The sequence below is a fragment of the Phaseolus vulgaris genome, chromosome 3 (assembly GCF_000499845.2).
Source record: "Phaseolus vulgaris cultivar G19833 chromosome 3, P. vulgaris v2.0, whole genome shotgun sequence".
In the NCBI taxonomy this organism is placed as follows: domain Eukaryota; kingdom Viridiplantae; phylum Streptophyta; class Magnoliopsida; order Fabales; family Fabaceae; genus Phaseolus; species Phaseolus vulgaris.
In genome coordinates this window covers 47,438,188-47,457,701 of record NC_023757.2, presented here as the reverse complement: position 1 = coordinate 47,457,701, position 19,514 = coordinate 47,438,188, and the positions used below count along the sequence as shown (strand labels likewise).

Below are 19,514 nucleotides of genomic sequence, written 5' to 3'. Positions count from 1 at the left end.
GGACTAATGATTTAAAGAATTTTTTTTTTCTAATCCAAACATCAGAGTTTTCATATGTTAATTGAACATTGTTATTAGATTATTGAATTATCCAAAAATATATAATTATGTTAAGAGAATACGTTAGAAATTCCTGATTAAATATAAACCGATTTTATAAAAAGTTAAATTAAACTTAAATTTTTTTTTTAAAAAATTTAAATTACATTATAGATGTTTTTTTACCTAATGAATAAATTAATGAGACAACTCCAATTACAATGAAAATAATGATGATTGAAAAGAGGGTAAACAATCTAAGATTTGTACAATGAAATGTGAAAATATTTTTTAAAAATTAGTCTTCAAAATACCAAAGATAATAGCTAAATAAATAAATAAATATAAACCCTAAATCCTAAACCCTAAATAAATATATATATATATATATATATATATAAAAGAAAAGTATGTAATTTTTTTTTTCTTAAAACAGACATTTCAACATTATTGTGTCATTCGAAAAAAAAAGTAACAATAGCCCAAAATATTAAGATATAGAAGCATAATAATTGATCATATGTAAAAATTAAGAAAAAAAGGAGCTTGATGACAATGACTATTTCTGAATTGTCAATATCTTAAGTTGTTTTTATTATTGTTTTGGGATCAACATAAATGAAATTTTACTTTATTTAAATGTAACAAAATGATCAATAAGATTTTCTCAACTTTTTCAAAATGAACAAACTTTTATATACAATTAAAGAATTTTTTTTTATCTTTTTCTAAAATAAAAATATGTTAACCAGTCCACATATAATTTTTGTAATTATAATAAACCTTCTTCCACTTGAGAAATATCCATTCATGGTATGATTTAAGGGATAACAAAAGTGTGGAACACAAAAGGAACAAGGTCGACTAATTTTCACAAAAATAAAAAAAAAGATGGATAAACATTATCTGTAATAATATTTACACAATAGTAAAAATATAATTTTTATGAATTTAATTCAGGAATTAACATCGTTGGTAGATATATATTTGTGGGGTTGTTTGATCTCACCGTTCCTCTCTACAACATCTCTACAACATGACAAAATCGTGGGGAAAAACTGTCCTAAAAAGATGCTTTGTGCAAACATCATATTAACTTTAAGAAAGCGATATTTCTGAATGTCATGGTCAGTGCCGGATACGACCGTCCGCATAATTAGATGACAGTATATGGGAATGCTACCATACGCAAATAATCATACATACCACCTACCTCCTACTATTCACATATCAATCATTATTAACCTTTACCACATTTTTTATCTTCTATTTTTTTTAAAGAAATACTAAATTATTTATTTTACTTTTTAAAAAGAAATTGAGAGATAAATAAGATTCTTAAATATTTTAATGACAAAACATAATAAATAGAAAAACGTGCACCCATCCTTATCACAACCCTGATAGGGGTAGCTGATGTTGTTGTCTCCTTTCTTAGATCTTTCAGCGACACCTATTCTGATACATAAAAAAAAATCATTTTGATTTAAAATAATTTCATGGAGAAGTATAATTTAAAAATCTGTAAGCAACTCCATCAGTAAAAAAATAAATAAAAATTCAAAACAATAAGATAATGAAAGAAAAGAAAAGAAAAGAGGGAAATAAAAGTGATGGAGATGGATTGAAACAGGAAAGATTGGGTGGGTGGACAAAATCAAACTCCTCTATCCCTCTTGTCTTGTATTAATCCCAAGGATTCCAATGTCCTTATTTTTGTTAACACAGTGTTGGAAGATTGCAGTTTTAAATTAGAACACGGCTTCCTCAGACACTTCCTTGCCACTCAATAATTTCGACCATAATAAATTAATTAAAAGTGTTGAAGCTGTGTGCAGTTTGTTCCGTTACTTTTGTGTATGTTATAGACAGCATTGGTGTTAAACTAAATCACTGTCACATCTCACCTAACTTATCGAACATATAATGTTAAATTAATGAGAGGGAATAAAGTCAATGGACACCAGTATCATATGCACAACAAATACATAATACATCCCTCCTCGTGGGGCATTCCGCTGAAGAAATTTGAAGAAGTTGTGTTAGATATTTCAACACACTTCATCAAAGTGCACACATACGAAACACAAAGGTTGTTGTTCTTGGTAAAGCACGATCTAGTGCAACCCCTTTTTAACAACACAAGTTCATGCCTAACCGATTTGGCAATCACCAGAGAATTTTAATTTGATATGAATGAATAAATAAAAAGAAAGGGAAATGGGTGAAAAAGAGATGCGATACATAGATACATAGTCTTAGTCCTTAAGCAGGAGAAAAGCGGAAAAGCGACGTCGTAATAGGGGAAGAAAAAGCAATTGGGGAGAGGGAGAGTAGAGTGGAGACCACCCGATACGAAACGAAACGGTGCGGAAGAGTGGCTTTACAACAGCGAGAATCGTGGGATTGGGATATGAATGAATGAGTAATGCGATATAGCTGGCAACTCTGGCCCATGACTCCGACTTCCCCATCACTTTTACCACTTTACCATTGACGCTTCCAAAGGAAACACACCAACAGTTTTCCCTACCCTCAACCTCACTTCACATTCTTATTCATTTTCACATTTTCTTATACCCAAGTAATAAGATGGAAATGATATTTGATATAAAAAAATTATTATTTTATTATAATATTTCTATAATAAATTTATTAAAATAATATCAATAATTTTATTTAAAAAATTATCCATTTTCAAATTCAGAACTTTGTCATGATTTTATTTTAAATTTTTTTTCAATAAGTTAAAAATCAATTATTATATACAAAATATTATTATCTGTTTTGAAATTTAGAAATTTATTATAATTTTATTTTTAAAAGACGTTTTAATCAGTTAAAAAATAAATATATATTTAAATTATTTTTTATCTATATTCTAAAATAATGTGAAACCAATAAAATATCAGAAACATATAATATAATATTTTATCCTTAAAAATAATTATTAAATAGTTATTTTTTATTATTAGAGTTTAAACTTTATCCATAATAATATTATCAAGTCCCAAATATTTGTAGTCTCTCCCTTTTTTTAGTCACTATATAAATATTCAATTTACCTGTTATTACTTTCTAAACTTTTTCTCACTTAATATCTATACTTCTGCTTGTTATAAATGACGGTAAGTAATTACGCCTTAACTATATTAACTCTAACCAAATTTCATTAATTTACAACAATCTTCATATTCTACAACTCTGAAAATAGTTTAGAAAAATATAAATAGTAATTTAACTCTAACTTTTATTTATAGATTTTTTTAATTTTAATTTAAAATATATCTTAAAATAACTCGAATGTTATATAAAATTGTGAAAATAATATGAGAATAGTTAGATAAGAATTTTCAAAGATTAATAAAATATAATAAAATATAAGTATTTCTTAATATAAGAATAAAGATGAAAAAGCTCCTTGAATTCTTAATCTAAACCTAAATTTATTCAATATTTCTTAGTAATTAAATTATGAATTTAAAAAAAAATCATTAAATAGATATCAATTTTAGAGAAATAATATAATTCATAATTATATTAATTAAATTAAATACTATTAAAAACTAAATAAAATTATTAATATTTAAATAATTTTTATTATTAATAAATAATTTTTAAATTGGTATTTATTTAACTATCAAGATCTTAATTACCAATTTACATATAATATATGATTTGTAACTAATTATATATCAATTTACAAACTATTTATTAATAATAGAAGTTAATTTAAATATCAATAATTTATTTTATTTTTTATCTTATTTATTTAATTTAATGATTAAATATTTTTAAATTAATTTTTATTTATTTAATAATTTTTTATAGTATAAACTTTAATAAAAACTTTTATACCAGTAAAATGTTTTTTAATTCAGTAGACATTCAAATACATTTGACACTCCCATCAATTTTAGTAAAATACATCATATATTTATCCATTATTTGATTATAAAAACTCTCATATTTGTTTTTTTCCACGTATAATATTGAGAACTTTTATCTCTCAAAATGTCGTGAAGAGTTAATGATTTTTTTTATTACACTTAGACAATTGTGTTTTTTTTTAGTTATGTTCAATATTGTTCTGTTAATTTTGTTAATATATTAATTATATAAATATGTAAGTATACTATTTGTTTATACAGAATATATAACCTCATTCCTATTTTCGTTTAATTAAACTCCATATTTTTAATTTAACATTTGTTTTGAAAATTTTATTTATGCATGGCTTATATATAAATACAATCAAATATTTTGTAAAAATACGTAGAAAACTTAAATATAAAAACAAGCAACTATCAGAATTTTCTTTATTAGTAAATCAAGATGAACGTATAAAAAATTAAAAATATTTTTTATTATTTAATTAAGAGTAAATAAACTAAAAAAACCTAAGTCGATAAAAGTCTCCTTTCATTTAATTAACAACTTACAAACTAAAAAAAAAAAAAAAATCAAAATGATATAAATGTACTTATTTATTCACCTATTAACCAACAGTTTGCATCTAGAAAATATTATATTCTGAAGCATATAAAATGTAGCTTAATATATTTAATTTCTGACAGTTATAAAAAAGAAAAAAAAAAACTTTTTTTTCAGTTTTCTTATTTAAGTAAAATATTTCTCTATAATCAATTATTTTCATTGAGAATTCTCCTATCTTTCTTTCCCGTCTCTTATTTTCTCCTACTTTATATGATAAAGGTTTGACATACTAGACATTGTTATGAACACCAAACATCCTTATTGAACTAACCTATTTCTACTAAGGTGCATTATCTCACTAATAAGAATTAGTGTCTATTAAGTAATGACACAAGTTTTTCTTCTCATCTTATTTTTTCTCTTCCCTTTTCTTCTCTCTTAATCAGTATTAATATAAAATAAAAGTAACGATATATTATTGAATTTTTTTTATACCATTACTTTACAAACTTCTAATATTATTATTTTAATATTTTTTCATATTATTTTATTATAAATTTATTCATTATTAGGTATATTTATATCTAAATCTATCACATTAAAAATTATACAATTTTGTAGAGTTGTCAAAGCATCATTTCCACAAAATAATGAATATTATTACTTTTAAATTATTATATATGGTTTTACATTAAATTTTATATTATTACCTATTTTAAAATTGTATAATATTTTTTATTAAATTTTATTGTTGAAATTACAAAATTTTAAAATATACTTAAAAATGGAATTTCAGATATAGTGGAAATTGAATTGTTTTATCCAAATTGAGAATTTAAATTCTTAAAATTTGAATTGTTGTATTAAAAAAAATTATTTAAAAATAAAGAAAATTTATATGAAACAATTCAAATTTTAAGTATTTTAAATTTTTTAAAATATTAAATTTCTATTGACACAATATAGTAAATTTGCAGCTCATACTCATGTTATAATTTTTTAACATATGCATGTTTTAAAGAGTAGGTGGTAAATTGTATTTTTTTATGTGTGTCAAAGTAAAATTACTTTTATCTTATGTATTAAATGATTGTAGGACTTATGTATAAAATAATTGTTGTTTCACATATAATATTTTACAGCAAAAAAAATCTCTTGACTAATTATATTTTATACACAGAATCATCTAACATAAAATATAATGTTACTGTCATGTATTTATGAGCATGAATGAGTCTTATGCGTGTAGCTAGGTCATGCAAGCTTCATTAATCAAACCCATCTGTATTTCAATAGGTTGAGTTAATTGATCAGGTTAGGTTGAATTTAAATCTCAACTCCACTCTTAACTCATAAGTTTTAAACCAATAACCTCCATCTATATTAATAATTATAATCAATATTTAGTCCAAATACACTAATCTCACTCATTTTAACTACGAATTAAACTTTGTCTATTGTATTATATATCAATATTAATAATATAATTTGCATCACTTCACATCATCGACTCATTAGGTCAAACACTGACTTTTATACATTAATATTCATGTTGTTATGTGTCCACTTGATTTCTATTAGCAAAATTAGATTCTTTTGCTACTTATTATAACACTAAAACTTAATTATCTTAGAAATATTTCTTGTATTTTAAATTGTGCAACGTCTCAACCTATGTAAATGTCGTTTAGAGAAATATTTGAATTACACTTATTGGTGAGATTTGGAGGCATAAGAATAAACACATCTTAAAAGGTAGAGTGATTGATCATTCTGAATTTTTTTCTTTGGTTCAACTAAAGGTTTGATCCTGAATTACAATTATTATTTTTTTTTTAATTAGTATCTTAATCCGGTGACTTATTTATTTTTTATCAAGAGCCATTAATAGTTTTGAGTAGGTTAGTTTTGTGGTGTTTTTCTTTTAAAATTGTTTTGTAAAAGGGTTAGATCACTCCTGAAGTGATTTGTATTTATTTTTTTTTGCTAAAAAAAATTAATCTTAGATGAGATGTTATGTTTATGGATGATGTAAAATTTTAAGTCTTCTTAAATCATTTAGGAAGATGATATTTTTTACTTTTCTATTATTTTATTATTTTTTTCATTTCCAAAATAAATTCACTTAATCACTAAACCTAACCTGATTAAGCTTGAGAAGGGTTATTTAACAATAAATAGTAAAACTCAACCTAATTCAGCTATGTTTGGTCTTTAAAAACTTTCACACTTAACTCGACTACTATTTAAACACGATAAGTTTGCAATTTATCACGAGTATGCATTAAGTTGGAAACTAACGATAGCATAGGGAAAGGTACTAATATACTCATCCTTGCACCCTACATTTAAAAAAATACATGGTAACAACTTTAATCCTTATTTAGATTACGTTTAAACTTAAATTTAACCAGTTTTTTTTTTATATTGTGCATGTTTACAAATTTATCCAAAATATATTTCTTTAATGTTATACACGATAATTTATTTATTTTATTTAATATACTTATCTTTCTATTTTATCATGTAACACATGTTTATTTAACTACAGCGAAAACTTTTATGTTAATATTTAGATAAAATTCAACATGCGATTCTTTTTTACGAGACATTTTCCTAATGTTAGTTTATGTATTGTTTTTGTACATTATTGACCATACATTCTATTTAATGTGATACTATTTTATAAAACTTATTTTACTTTTACAAAAATTAAAATTTCACTCCAAATTTACCTAAGTATAACATTAAAATTAAAAGTATTCAAATATAACATAAAAAATTTCCAAACAATTACACAGAACTTTGAGTCATTCAAACACAGTAAATAGCTAAATAAAATTCAAATCATAATCATTTTTACATTTCAATTATATAATATAATTATTTGTGGAGAAGTACTATTAAGAAGTGAACTTTAAACCTTAATCAACCTCATACACTACAAGAAAATCATGAAATAGAAACCAATTTTTAGAAACCAAAATAATTAGTTGCAATAGTAACTAAATTAGAAACCATTTTAAAAACTAAAAAAAAATTGGTTTCTAAATTAGTTTCTATTTTTGTTAAATAGTTTCTAAATTGGTATTTAATTAGCAACCAAGGTTTTAACTACCAATTATTTAGTTTCCAAAATTTTGTTTAGTTTCTAAAATTGTTTCTAATTTAGTTACTATTGCAACTAATTATTTTGGTCTGATAACGGCCCAATAGCGGGTGACACGATAGGCCCAACAAACATTCGTCAGGATATGATTAAAACTTTGATACAATATTAAGAAATGAACTTTAAGTCTAACTCAACCCCATAAAACCGGCTTATGGGGTGAGATTTGCACTCACTTATATATAATAAAATATTCTCATATCTCTAGTCGATGTGGGATCTCCAATATTTTATAAAGACATTTATGCTATGCAAAATTTGTAGATATAGATACAAAATGTTTTACTCTTTTTCTTTGACAAAAAGATTTCATCATTTTATTTATTTATTTATTTACCATTCGGGATAAGATACACCCCATTTAAACAATAGAATATTTTTTTCCTTTTGTTCTAAGATCAAAAGAAGTTTATAAAATAACAATAGATCAATCATATTAAAAGTTCATTATATATGCTCATTTTTTAGAAGTTGCATAACAAATAACTAAAAACTGAAAGGAAAGAAAATTCATTATCATGCTCACACATAAATTGAAACATTATATTTTATATAAAAGGCAAAGAATAAATATTATATATGTACAATTATTATTGTTTTGTAATGATACCTTTTTCCTTAATTTGGAGATTAAAAAGTCAAAGGAATTTACATTTTATTGTTAAATTTCTCAAAAGATAACATTCATAATATTCAAACACAATATTAAAAAAAACATAATTTAAATATAACTCTAAATTAAAAAATATTGGAAATATATATTGTTAACATAATTATTTTTAAATTTATATTATAAAAAATAACAATTTACATAAATAAGATTATATATATGAGTCATGTCATGTATTAGGCAAGTTAATAAAAGAAGTCACATGCATTTAATGTTGCATGGAGAATATTTACCGAGTCTATGTACTTGAACATGATCATTTAGTAGTCAACGAAGATGAAAGACTCATAAAACTTATATTGACTCAAAATGATTTGCAACGAATATTTTCTTTCAAACTATGTAGAAAGTTCACTTTGAAAAAGAAAGGTTGGCATGTAGACAAAATCTTACGAACTCGGTGCGAAAACACCTTCAAGTTTTCAAAACAATCCTAAGCCTTTTATGTGTTATGAAAAACATAGTTTGTGATCATAATCAACTAGAAAGATGTTAAACTCTATGTGTTCTTCTAAGGATGTTAAACTCTTTTAGCAAGCGAAATTTGTGATATTGTAGATCACATACTTTGTAATCAAAGTGTTTTAGCAACAAGTTGCAAAGAATATTCATGTTTAGATGAAAATAATTGTGTCCAAACAATGGTTATATTTTAATCAGGAGTGATTATGTTTAAATAATATTTGTAATTTAGTTAGAAGTGGTTGTATCTAAAGCATTCTTGTAGTTTATCTATAAATAACTAGGTCCAAATAATACTTATATATTGTGTAGTCTATCTTAGTTAAATTTGATCAAATTGGTCAAGAATGAACGCAATTTATTTATTTCAACAAACCAGTATTGAAATACTTTACGTAAATTTTTCAATCCTTTAACTTTCATATTGCATGTTAATATACAACCAACTTAGAAAATGCGAGTTTTGTAAGAACATTTTCTTAAAAAAAAGGAAAAAATTACACGGAGCGCTTTGTTGTAAGAAGACGACTTTATCCAATAGGCGTTCTCGTAGGGTGCGTTTGTTTCAAAGCGCAAAAAGGCGCAAAAACACTGTTTAGAGTGAAATAAGAATGAATCTACGTAAAAAAAACAAAGATGCACACGAATCGAAAAAAAATTTCCTACCAAAACTTTCTTCACAAATGTGCGAAGAAAGTTGTATATTTATATATATTTTAATTAATTAACCTTAATTTACCTTTTTACCCTTTTTATTTTAAACTTAAATTATTATTATTTTATTTAATATATAATTCAAATTCAAATATAAAAAATATAATCAAAATTATAAAAAATAATTATTATAAAAACATAATTAATCATATTATATATAATAAATTATAAATATAAATAATAATAAAAAAAAAAAAAATTTAATAATTAAAAAATAAATTTATATAATAATTATATTAATTAAGAAAAGGAAAGATAAAAATAATAACATTATTTAATATAAAAATAATTTTTTATCAAATATTTATAATTATAAATATTTAAATGATTTTAATTAAAAATAATTATAATTTATAAATAAATATTTCACATTAATTTTTAACCATTTTTAAATATAAGGATAAATATGTAAACTTACATTTTTATCAATTAAAAAATATATGATTTCAGTCACATTCATCACATCATTCACAAACTTTTATAAACTTTCTCCGGACTTTCCCCTCTATTTACTTTAATCCAAACACTCTAACTTTCTTTACACTTTCCCCTCAAATCATCTAAAATCCACTATCTCTTTTCCACTCTCTAATCCAAACAAAGCAGTAGAGTCTTTTTAGGTTACTCAAAACTATTTTATAATTTTATTAATATTGGTTCACTTCCAATTTCAACTATGACTACATTTTGAACCAATGTCTTAACTAGACCTGTGACAATACAATTTTGAAAACATTGTTTGTCTGCTAACCGTGATTAAGAAAATTTAATTAATTAACCATACAGACTTAATTTAGTCCCTGAATCTAATATCACCTTTATAAGTTTACATTGAATATTATCCTAGAACACTGCCATTTTTTTATCTCTACAAGTTTTGAATCCAATACTTTGAATCAAGTTCTTTAACTTGGATTCTTACTTTTGTAGATCCACTGCCATTTTTCTTCAAGTATTATTTTACAAATTTCTTTAAACTATGACATTGCAGTAAATTCGAACCATTGACTCAACAATTACTTTCCATATTAATTATTAGATAGAGGGACTAAGTTGAAAAGAATACAAATTTAAGCATCTAATTAGAGAAAGCTAAGAATACTTATTAAAAAACATTAGTTAGTTGAAAGACCTATGAAGCAATTTAATCAATACTTAACCCGTCAAATAATAATAGTTTAACCATTTTTTTCTTTAAGCGTAAAAGAAACTTAAATATCATTACTTAATTAATAAGACCTTCATTAGTAAACTTTTCAATTAATATTACAAGGAAAAAATAAATAAAATAAGTTAAAATTAACATATTAACTTATGAATAAATCAATTTATAACAGATATATTCAGCTTATTTAAAAAATAAATTTTAACTTTAAAAAATAAACTAATAATTTTTTCCCAAATATTTTCTTCTTATTAAGAAGATTTTCAGGTAGACCCTTATTTTTTTCCTCAAACATGTCCTTCTATTCTCTCTATTTCTGTCTCAAAATTAATTTTTGACTAATTCATTAAAATATAGTTATTTAATATAAATTTAAAGTATAATTGATATATTTTTAAAGTACTAAAAATGTATTTATAATACATTTTCATTCAAAAGCTAATTTATGGTGTGGTTGAATCATAAAAGTAATATAATATTGTTTTCAGTTTTCCGTGTTTGTGTTTATGTAGACTCGACACACCACACGGTGGAAGAAAAATTCTTTTTCCCCTTCTGTGTTTAGTTCTCTTCCTACTTACTAAAAATGAAAATGGCATACACGTGCATTTAAATAAGAAAATCATATAAAAGAAATATTATCTCATGTACGTTGAAAAGATGGTGAAAAGAAATGGATATTTAAAAAATGAAATTATTTTAATTTTAAAACATGAACCTTTTAAGTTTCACCTGATAAAATCAAAATAATAATAATCATAAATATAGATATATAGGTATATAATCAAAATAAATAAATACTTGTAAAGAAAGAAATTGAAGATGCATCACGTGATGTGGGAAGAGAAGAGATGAAATGAAATTATTCACCTTCCGTACCTCATCATCGTCCGGTATTAGACCGTTTTGTTTTCCACTAAAACCAAGACACCCATGAATAGACAACACATAGCCAGATTCAACGGTTTTCGACTCTATTTATTTTATTAAAATGCACCGCCTCTGGGGCACCTTTGTAATTTACAACTCAACCTTAAGTTTTTCTGCCGCTTTCAGGGGAGCAAAAGCCACGTGTGTCTACTTTGCACGCCACCTCTGCTCACGTGACCAATCCACTCCCTCACGTGATGTACTGCTCATATTTTTTTCTAACATTTGTTAATGACGTCATCTTGAACACTACGGAACAATTCAAATAATATAAATAGTTTTTTAAACTAAAGAAAAACATACTACAAATTTGTTTTAAAATCTAAAAATATTTACATTGTCATTTTATACTATTAAGTCTCTTTTACCTTTATAAATTGTAACAATATATCAGTATGTCCTTTAACTTGAAATCTGACAACAAAGTTACTAGTTTATTGTTTCAATAATCTTTTAATCAGTTTATTAGTAATATACATATATATATTATAGATGAGATTTGAATCTTTTTAAAATATATTAAATAATTTAAAATAATTTCAAAGTAAAATGCACTAAATATTTTAGCCAAATACCCTATTTTCTTCTAGACGATAAAAAGCGAAAAATTGTAACATACACATAAATAAATAAAAACTAAAAATCAACAAATATAAAGTAAGAAAATTCTTTACATTATATTTTTAGTAGAGAATATGTGTTTATATATTTTTATATATAATCAAATGTTTTTTTAATAATTATGAATAATATAATGGTACATATCATAAATGTTAATATATATTTATAATGGTTAAAATAATAAATTAAAAAATATTCATAATAAATATAAGTTTAATTTTCTATTTTTTATTTACATTTTTTAATAAAAAAATATATTTTATTTTGTAGTCCTATTTTATTTTCTGAGTTTTCATCATTTAATTTGGACAGAGAAAAAAATAATTTTAAATACATTGAATTTTTAGCTTACTAATTTTAGAAATGATGAAGACAAAAATTGAGTGGCTTAACTGTACTTGAAGCCTTGATAAGCAGGTGTTAGTTAATAAGTAGAGTTAGTATTTGTTTTGTTGAAAAGGTGAATCACAATGTCCTCTCTCTTAATAATTATATTACAGCTGTCTCGGCCCAACCGTTTGGATAGTGTAAAAGTACAATCCTCCGTATTTTTTCTTGTTATGGGAAATGCTACGCCAGCCATAAACTTCTTTTTGAAAACCCCTCTCATCAAGCATTACTTTTCTCACGGTTCCCTTCTTCACTCAATACAGCTGCCAAATGCCCATTTCAAACTTATGCTTACTGTAGTAATTATTATTCACATCACTTTCATTTTGCTGTCCACTCCTCTCTCTACTAAATATCTGTGATTTTTTAGAATGAGATTATAACAAGATCACAGTTGTTCATGATATGGTATGCTTATAGTAGAATAGTATAATGTAGTATTTTGATAAAGATAAAGGAGATGGGAAAATAATAAATATTATATAGTGCATGGAGACAGGGGCAGTGGGTAGGAGGTACAAGTAACAGAAAGGGTTGGATACGGATCTGTTGGATCATATCTTTGGCATTTGAATAGTGAGTACCATACCCCCATCCTACCCGACAACTTTCTCTCTCGCCCTTTCCCTATACCTTGCTTTAATTATACATCCCCTAATCCCCACTTTCTGCTTATTAATTATATTATTTTACCTTAAATAATATCATTTTTTTATATAACTGACAAAACACATGACACATTAACTGTAAATAAGAGCTGCACAATAAGATATATTACTAACCCTAATAAGGATTATTATTGATGAGGAGGAAGATGAGAGGAAGTGACCGACAGGTGTATGTGGAGGAAGACGATAGAGGCAGGTAAAGAATACAGGCTGGACTGACAGGAAAGCAGTAATGATTCGCGTTCCGATTCGGCGATCGATCTTGTCGTTTTCTGCCACCTCACCATGCTATGGGCCCTTTCCCTATTTTTTTTCCTACGAAAAGGACCAAACTTGAAAAAAAAAAATATCCCACACCAAATGCTCTACAGCCTGGAATAGTCCTCAGTCAAACTCAAGCAAGCAAGGAACCTCAGCCATCATCACCCAACCGTTATCATCGTTATCTCTCTTTTTTTTCCTCTTTTCCGTTTCTTCTTCTATCTTTTCCTTTCTTTTTTTCAAATATTTTTATTTATTCTTTATTATTTTAATTTTCAGATTTCTGGTTCTTGGCGTTTTCTTTGTCCACATTAATTAACTTCCACAACTGTTCTATTCTATTCACGTCCACATCTAGCCTCGCTCCAAAACACCTCAAACACGTTTCTTTTCTCCTAAACTCATCTCTCATCCCAACCCAAAACAATCCTTCATAATATATTTTTTAATGTCTTTCTGGTACTTTGATTTCCTGATTTAAGTTCAAACTTTACATTAAATATTAACAAATTAACTGAAACCAAACTTTAACTTAATAAACAAAAAAGCTGTCAAAAACACTAAAGAAACTATTATTTAAAAATTCATCCAAATTCTGTTCATCTTTAATGAGAAAAACTGGTACAGGAAAAAAAAATAAAAGTCAAAAGTGAGTTTCAAGATTGGAGGCTATAATTGAGTGGAGCGTTGCCTGTGCAGTGGACGCGCTGTTTTGCATGAAGAGGCATTATGCACAGGAAGAGAGGAGTTAAAAATTACTAAAAACAAACAAAAAATATTTTCCAACTTTTAATATATTAATGGTTATATTATTTATTTATATATTTCCTATTTTTTTTTTGGATGGAGAAGATAAACAGGATACATAATATATTTTTTAGTTAAAATAATAAAAAGGAGAATTTGAAAGGATAAATGAGTAGGGGAAGTAGAGATGACTTGTGTAAAGGGAACAACCTAAGAAACGACGCGTGTCCAATTACAGCTGTATCCCAACTTAAGATGCAACCGCTTCCCTGGTACAACCGGTATCATGAGTACTACAACCGACGCTGAAACCCGTAAAAGTGGAACCCCCTAAACCGGTTGCCCCAGCCCCTATCTCTCAGAGATATAAGAAGACGCAAGCATGCTCTAACGACCCAATGCTCCACCACAATAACTCAGCCAGAGAAACCCTTACTCAATCCCTTCATCAAGCAACAGCATAGTAATATCATGATGGCCGTAAGCCGAAAGGACATGGACCGGATCAAGGGTCCATGGAGCCCTGAAGAGGATGAGGCTTTGCAGAAACTGGTGGAGAGGCACGGGCCCAGAAACTGGTCGCTCATAAGCAGGTCAATCCCGGGCCGCTCTGGAAAATCGTGCAGGCTCCGGTGGTGCAACCAGCTGTCACCACAGGTCGAGCACCGGGCTTTCACGCCCGAGGAGGACGACACCATAATCCGGGCTCATGCTCGCTTCGGTAACAAGTGGGCCACCATAGCCCGCCTTCTCTCGGGTCGCACCGATAACGCCATCAAAAACCACTGGAACTCAACCCTAAAGCGCAAGTGCTCCTCCATCATGAACGCAGAAGATCCCGCCGCTGCCGCTGCCGGTTACAGCCCGCAACCGCTCAAGCGCTCCGTCAGCGCCGGCGCAGCCCTTCCCCCGGGAAGCCCCTCAGGATCCGATGTGAGCGAGACCAGCGCCCCAGGCGTAGTCTCCCCATCGCACGTGTTCCGGCCCGTGCCGGTTCGACCTGTGGTCGAAACGGCGTCGTCGTGCGAAGACGACGGCCCTACTACTTCACTGTCGCTGTCTCTTCCCGGAGTGGAGTCATCGGAAGCCTCGAATCGGGCGACGGCGATGCAAGCTAATCCCTTCGCGATAGGGCCGGTGACGAACGTTGCCATTCCGGCGGCGGAGGTTGGGATGGGAGCCTTGAATTTGAGTGCGGAGTTTATGGCGGTGATGCATGAGATGATAAAGAAGGAGGTTCGGAGTTACATGGAGCAGCAGAGTGGGATGTGTTTTCAGGGCGTGGACGGGTTTAGGAATGCGTCGGTGAAGCGAATTGGGATTAGCAGGGTTGATTCCTAATTATGACGTAATTAGTGTTCAGAAAACGAGGTTTTAGTTACGATGAAGGAAAAAAAAAAAAGGAAGCTGTTTTCCTTTTTATTTTAGGGAATAATATTGGTTAGTGTACAGTTGGAAGGAGAGGAGAGGAAGACAAAAGTAGCATGGAACGATGAAAATTGAAATTTCATGGCAAATCTGAAATTTCTTTGAACCTCCTTGTGCTTCAGGTTTTGTTTCCAAAAAGATAAAACAAGGGGAGTTAGAGAGAGAAAGACGGTGTAGGATTTTAAAAAATGAATGGAATATCCTCAAATTTTCAATATTAAGTTCAATTTATTTTCTTATCTGCAGAAGCATAATGTAAATATTAAATATTTGTTTTGGTTCAAATCCAAAATTAGCAAATCGCTCAACAACAGAAAGGGAACCGGTACTTAGTTTGAAAGTAGTTTTTGTCTGTTATTCTTTTATATATCTGAAAAAATGTTAGTTAATCAGTTTACTATATAATCTTGCACCTCATTTTCTTTTCTAACCGTTTATCTATCATTCCAACCTCATTTGACTTTATTTAACGAGGCCTTTAAAATTCAGGTTAAATTGCTTTTTAGTCCTTCCTAAATTTTAATTTAGTCCTTTTTTAATATGCCTAAATAATTAGCACATAGAACGATTCAAAACAGTTATGATTTTTCATTATTGTAATTTATTTATATTTTTTGAAATAAAAATTAGTAATAATGACATAAACATCATTATAATATATTTATAATTTTAAGTTTAAACCATTTATTGTTGATCTGGTTTACCTAGTCATCAATGCATTTGCCGCCGTTTTTTTTTATATAAAAACAATTTAAAGTTTTAATTATCTTTTAGAAAGGTAAATTATACTCACGTCTTCTAAGGTTTGTTTTAATGCATGCAATTCTTTTTAGATCATATCATCGTCATTATTGGTGAAATGTTTTTCAAATTATCTCAATCTTACTTGAACATGTGACTATGTTTTAAGCTCATCTAGTTTTTACATATTATTCCCTTATCATTTCTAAACTTATAATAATATCATAATAAATTAATATCATAAGTGAGGTAGAAAAACGGTTTTTTTTTATCATAATGGGATTATTATTTTTGATTTTTACCAAAATGGGGTCTGTTTAAAAAAAATTACAAATTTAGGCAAGTCGTGCCTAATTGGGACGACTTCATATGCAGAAGTCGTCCCAATCAGGCACAACTTCTGTCATGTCATACTAAAGTCGTGCCAACTTGACACGACTTCTGGTCTGTCATACTGAAGTCGTGCAAACTTGATACGACCACGTCATAATTTTTTATTTAATTTTTAATTTTATTGTTTATATATTGGGTAGTAAGTTATGTAATGTTAAAAATTAATTTCTTCTCATCATTACATGTTATGTAAAATCATTACTTCTCAAGCTATTTATTTTGCAAATTCACAACAATAATTCTCTATTTATTTTCCAAATACAATAATTTGTCATTTATCTATTTATTTCCAAATTCAATAACAATTTTTTTCATTTTTTTAATTAATCAAATAATCAAGTTATTGTATTACATTACCGTCAAACATATCCATACACGATTATCCAATTTTTTGTTCCTTAAAACTAACACTCTTCGAAAATTATGTATCAAATTAATTTTTAACATTACATAACTTACTACCCAATATATAAACAATAAAATTAAAAAAAATATATGACGTGGCAGAAGTCGTGCCTAATTGGAACGATTTCTGCATATGAAGTCGTGCTGAATTGGCACGACTTGCCTAAATTTGTAATTTTTTTTAAACGGACCTAGCAAAAAACCTAGCAAAAACATCAAATTTTTAAGTTTAACTTCTTTTCATTTCATTTTAGATGTATTTGTGGGCTAACCAAAAGAACTAAAAAAACTATAAAGTTAAAATTTCATTACTTTTAAAATTAAAATTCGACAAGCTATCGTGAAACTTGATTAAATACAAACCAAATCAAGACTTGTTTTTGCAACGAAATTTTCATTATTTCATTTTACGTGCACTTTAGAGTGTTTTCAACTAAAAAGGCTAAAAAAAAAACCATGAGGTCGAAAATTTTTCATTATTGACACCAAAATTACTAAAGTTGATTCGATTATGATTCGTGTGAATGGAATATTACATATCGTTTCAATGTTTTACAGAAAATTACTTATGCATACATATCAAATATAGAAAAGTTGGATCAAATAGCTCTTGAAAAGGAGATTCAAACTTAATAAAAGAAAAAAAACGCTACCACAAATTTCGACGAATAAAAATTCAATTTGTCGATCACAAAGATAAAACTTGAAAGATGTTAAATTTAATAAAAGAGATGTCAACATATTCATCTTTAAATTTTTCGTTAAAAGTCACATGACGTGATGTTAACGAGTATCTAAGTTAACAGTATTTGTTGTCTTGGAGCTGTAATGGAGTTTTAAAAAAATCAAGTTTCTGATTTTTTATAAATTTGATTATTTTTAATTAAGTTTTTTTTTTAAATTTAATTTTTTGAGTATTTAAAATTTTAATTAAGACTCTATTATTTAATTTTATTGTTAATTGAATTGATGTGACATTATCTTATATTATTATTCTTCAATTTTGTTGATAAAAAAATATTATTGTTCAATGTCATCACATAAAAAATAAAAAACGGCATAGTTAAATTTAAATTTTTTCCATCAATTTTATTTTCAAATAAGTTCTTATTAAAAAGATTTTCATGTTAATGAATTTTTGTTGTTTGATTTTGTTTTCAGATGAATACTTAATAGAATGAACTTTTTTAATAAAAAGTTAAAAATGTTCAAATTTTGAGAATTAAAATTAATTATGTTAAATTTTTTAACATTATAAAAAAAATATAGTACAATCCAGGAAAATCAAAATGATATTATTGAATTAATCTACTATTGTAACAAGATTCTAAACAATTAATAATTTTACTTATTTAGTATTTTATTTACTACTATTGCTGATATTTTTTATATTTTAAATAAAGAAGGATTTAAAAAAATATTATGTTGTTTAAAAAATAGTATTATACTATATTATATAGTTAGCCTATATTGATATTACATTTTATTAAATTATTATAACCAAAGTTGTGATTGAAAAAAAAGAGGATATCAAATGTCTTTGTTTTAAAATAAAGAGATCGGTTTTTTTACTTTAAAATTAGTTTAGGTTAAATAAGTCATAAATTACTAATTAGTCTAACTTCATTGAGTAATTTGCGTCTATTAGTATATGTTATTTAAGTAAAAAGACATAAATTTGATATTTTATTGTATTATTAAAAATTTAATAATAATAATAATAATAATAACTTAAAAATTTAAAATATATTAAATTTATTTAAGTTTAAAATTGTAAAATTTAAAATTATCCAAGTGATAAAGATGGTGACGAGTGCAAAGAAATATATAGCAACAACGTTATATAAGGAGATTGTCGTTAAATATATCAATAATTAAATATCAAGAGTTAAAATCATGATAACTAATTTTTTTATATTTGTTTTTAAAATGTTGGTTTATTTATTTTTGTATAGTTTTACCTATAAATTATGTAAACTTTTATTTTATGTATATTTAATTGAACTTTTCTTTAATTGAATATTTATATGATTAGTAAATGAATTGTTGTGTGTTTTGAAAATTTTAAACTTTGGTATGATTTGATTGTTTGATGTTGGATATTGTGAGATTCAAAATATGAATTTAAATCAAGTCATAATATTTTCAGGAAATAAAATACCGTGTTAAGATTTTTTAGGATATGAATTGACTACAGAATCGTCTAGAATGAGATATCTTGACTCTCCCGAGATAATGAAATCATATATGTGAAGTTATTAAGGTGGTGAAAGT

The 19,514-nt window shown here is 26.4% G+C and overlaps 1 protein-coding gene across 1 annotated transcript; it reads left to right on the top strand.

Annotated features, from left to right (window-relative positions):
* Nucleotides 1-14,620: 14,620 nt before the first annotated feature.
* LOC137808268 (transcription factor MYB73-like) lies at nt 14,621-15,916 on the top strand. Its single transcript, XM_068609297.1, has one exon. It carries the CDS (start codon nt 14,745-14,747, stop codon nt 15,612-15,614), a length of 870 nt encoding a protein of 289 aa, XP_068465398.1. The 5' UTR covers nt 14,621-14,744; the 3' UTR covers nt 15,615-15,916.
* Nucleotides 15,917-19,514: the final 3,598 nt, after the last annotated feature.

Coding starts and splice junctions, on each gene's coding strand:
- LOC137808268 (XM_068609297.1), top strand. CDS start 14,745: ATGATGGCCGTAAGCCGAAAGGACATGGACCGGATCAAGGGTCCATGG.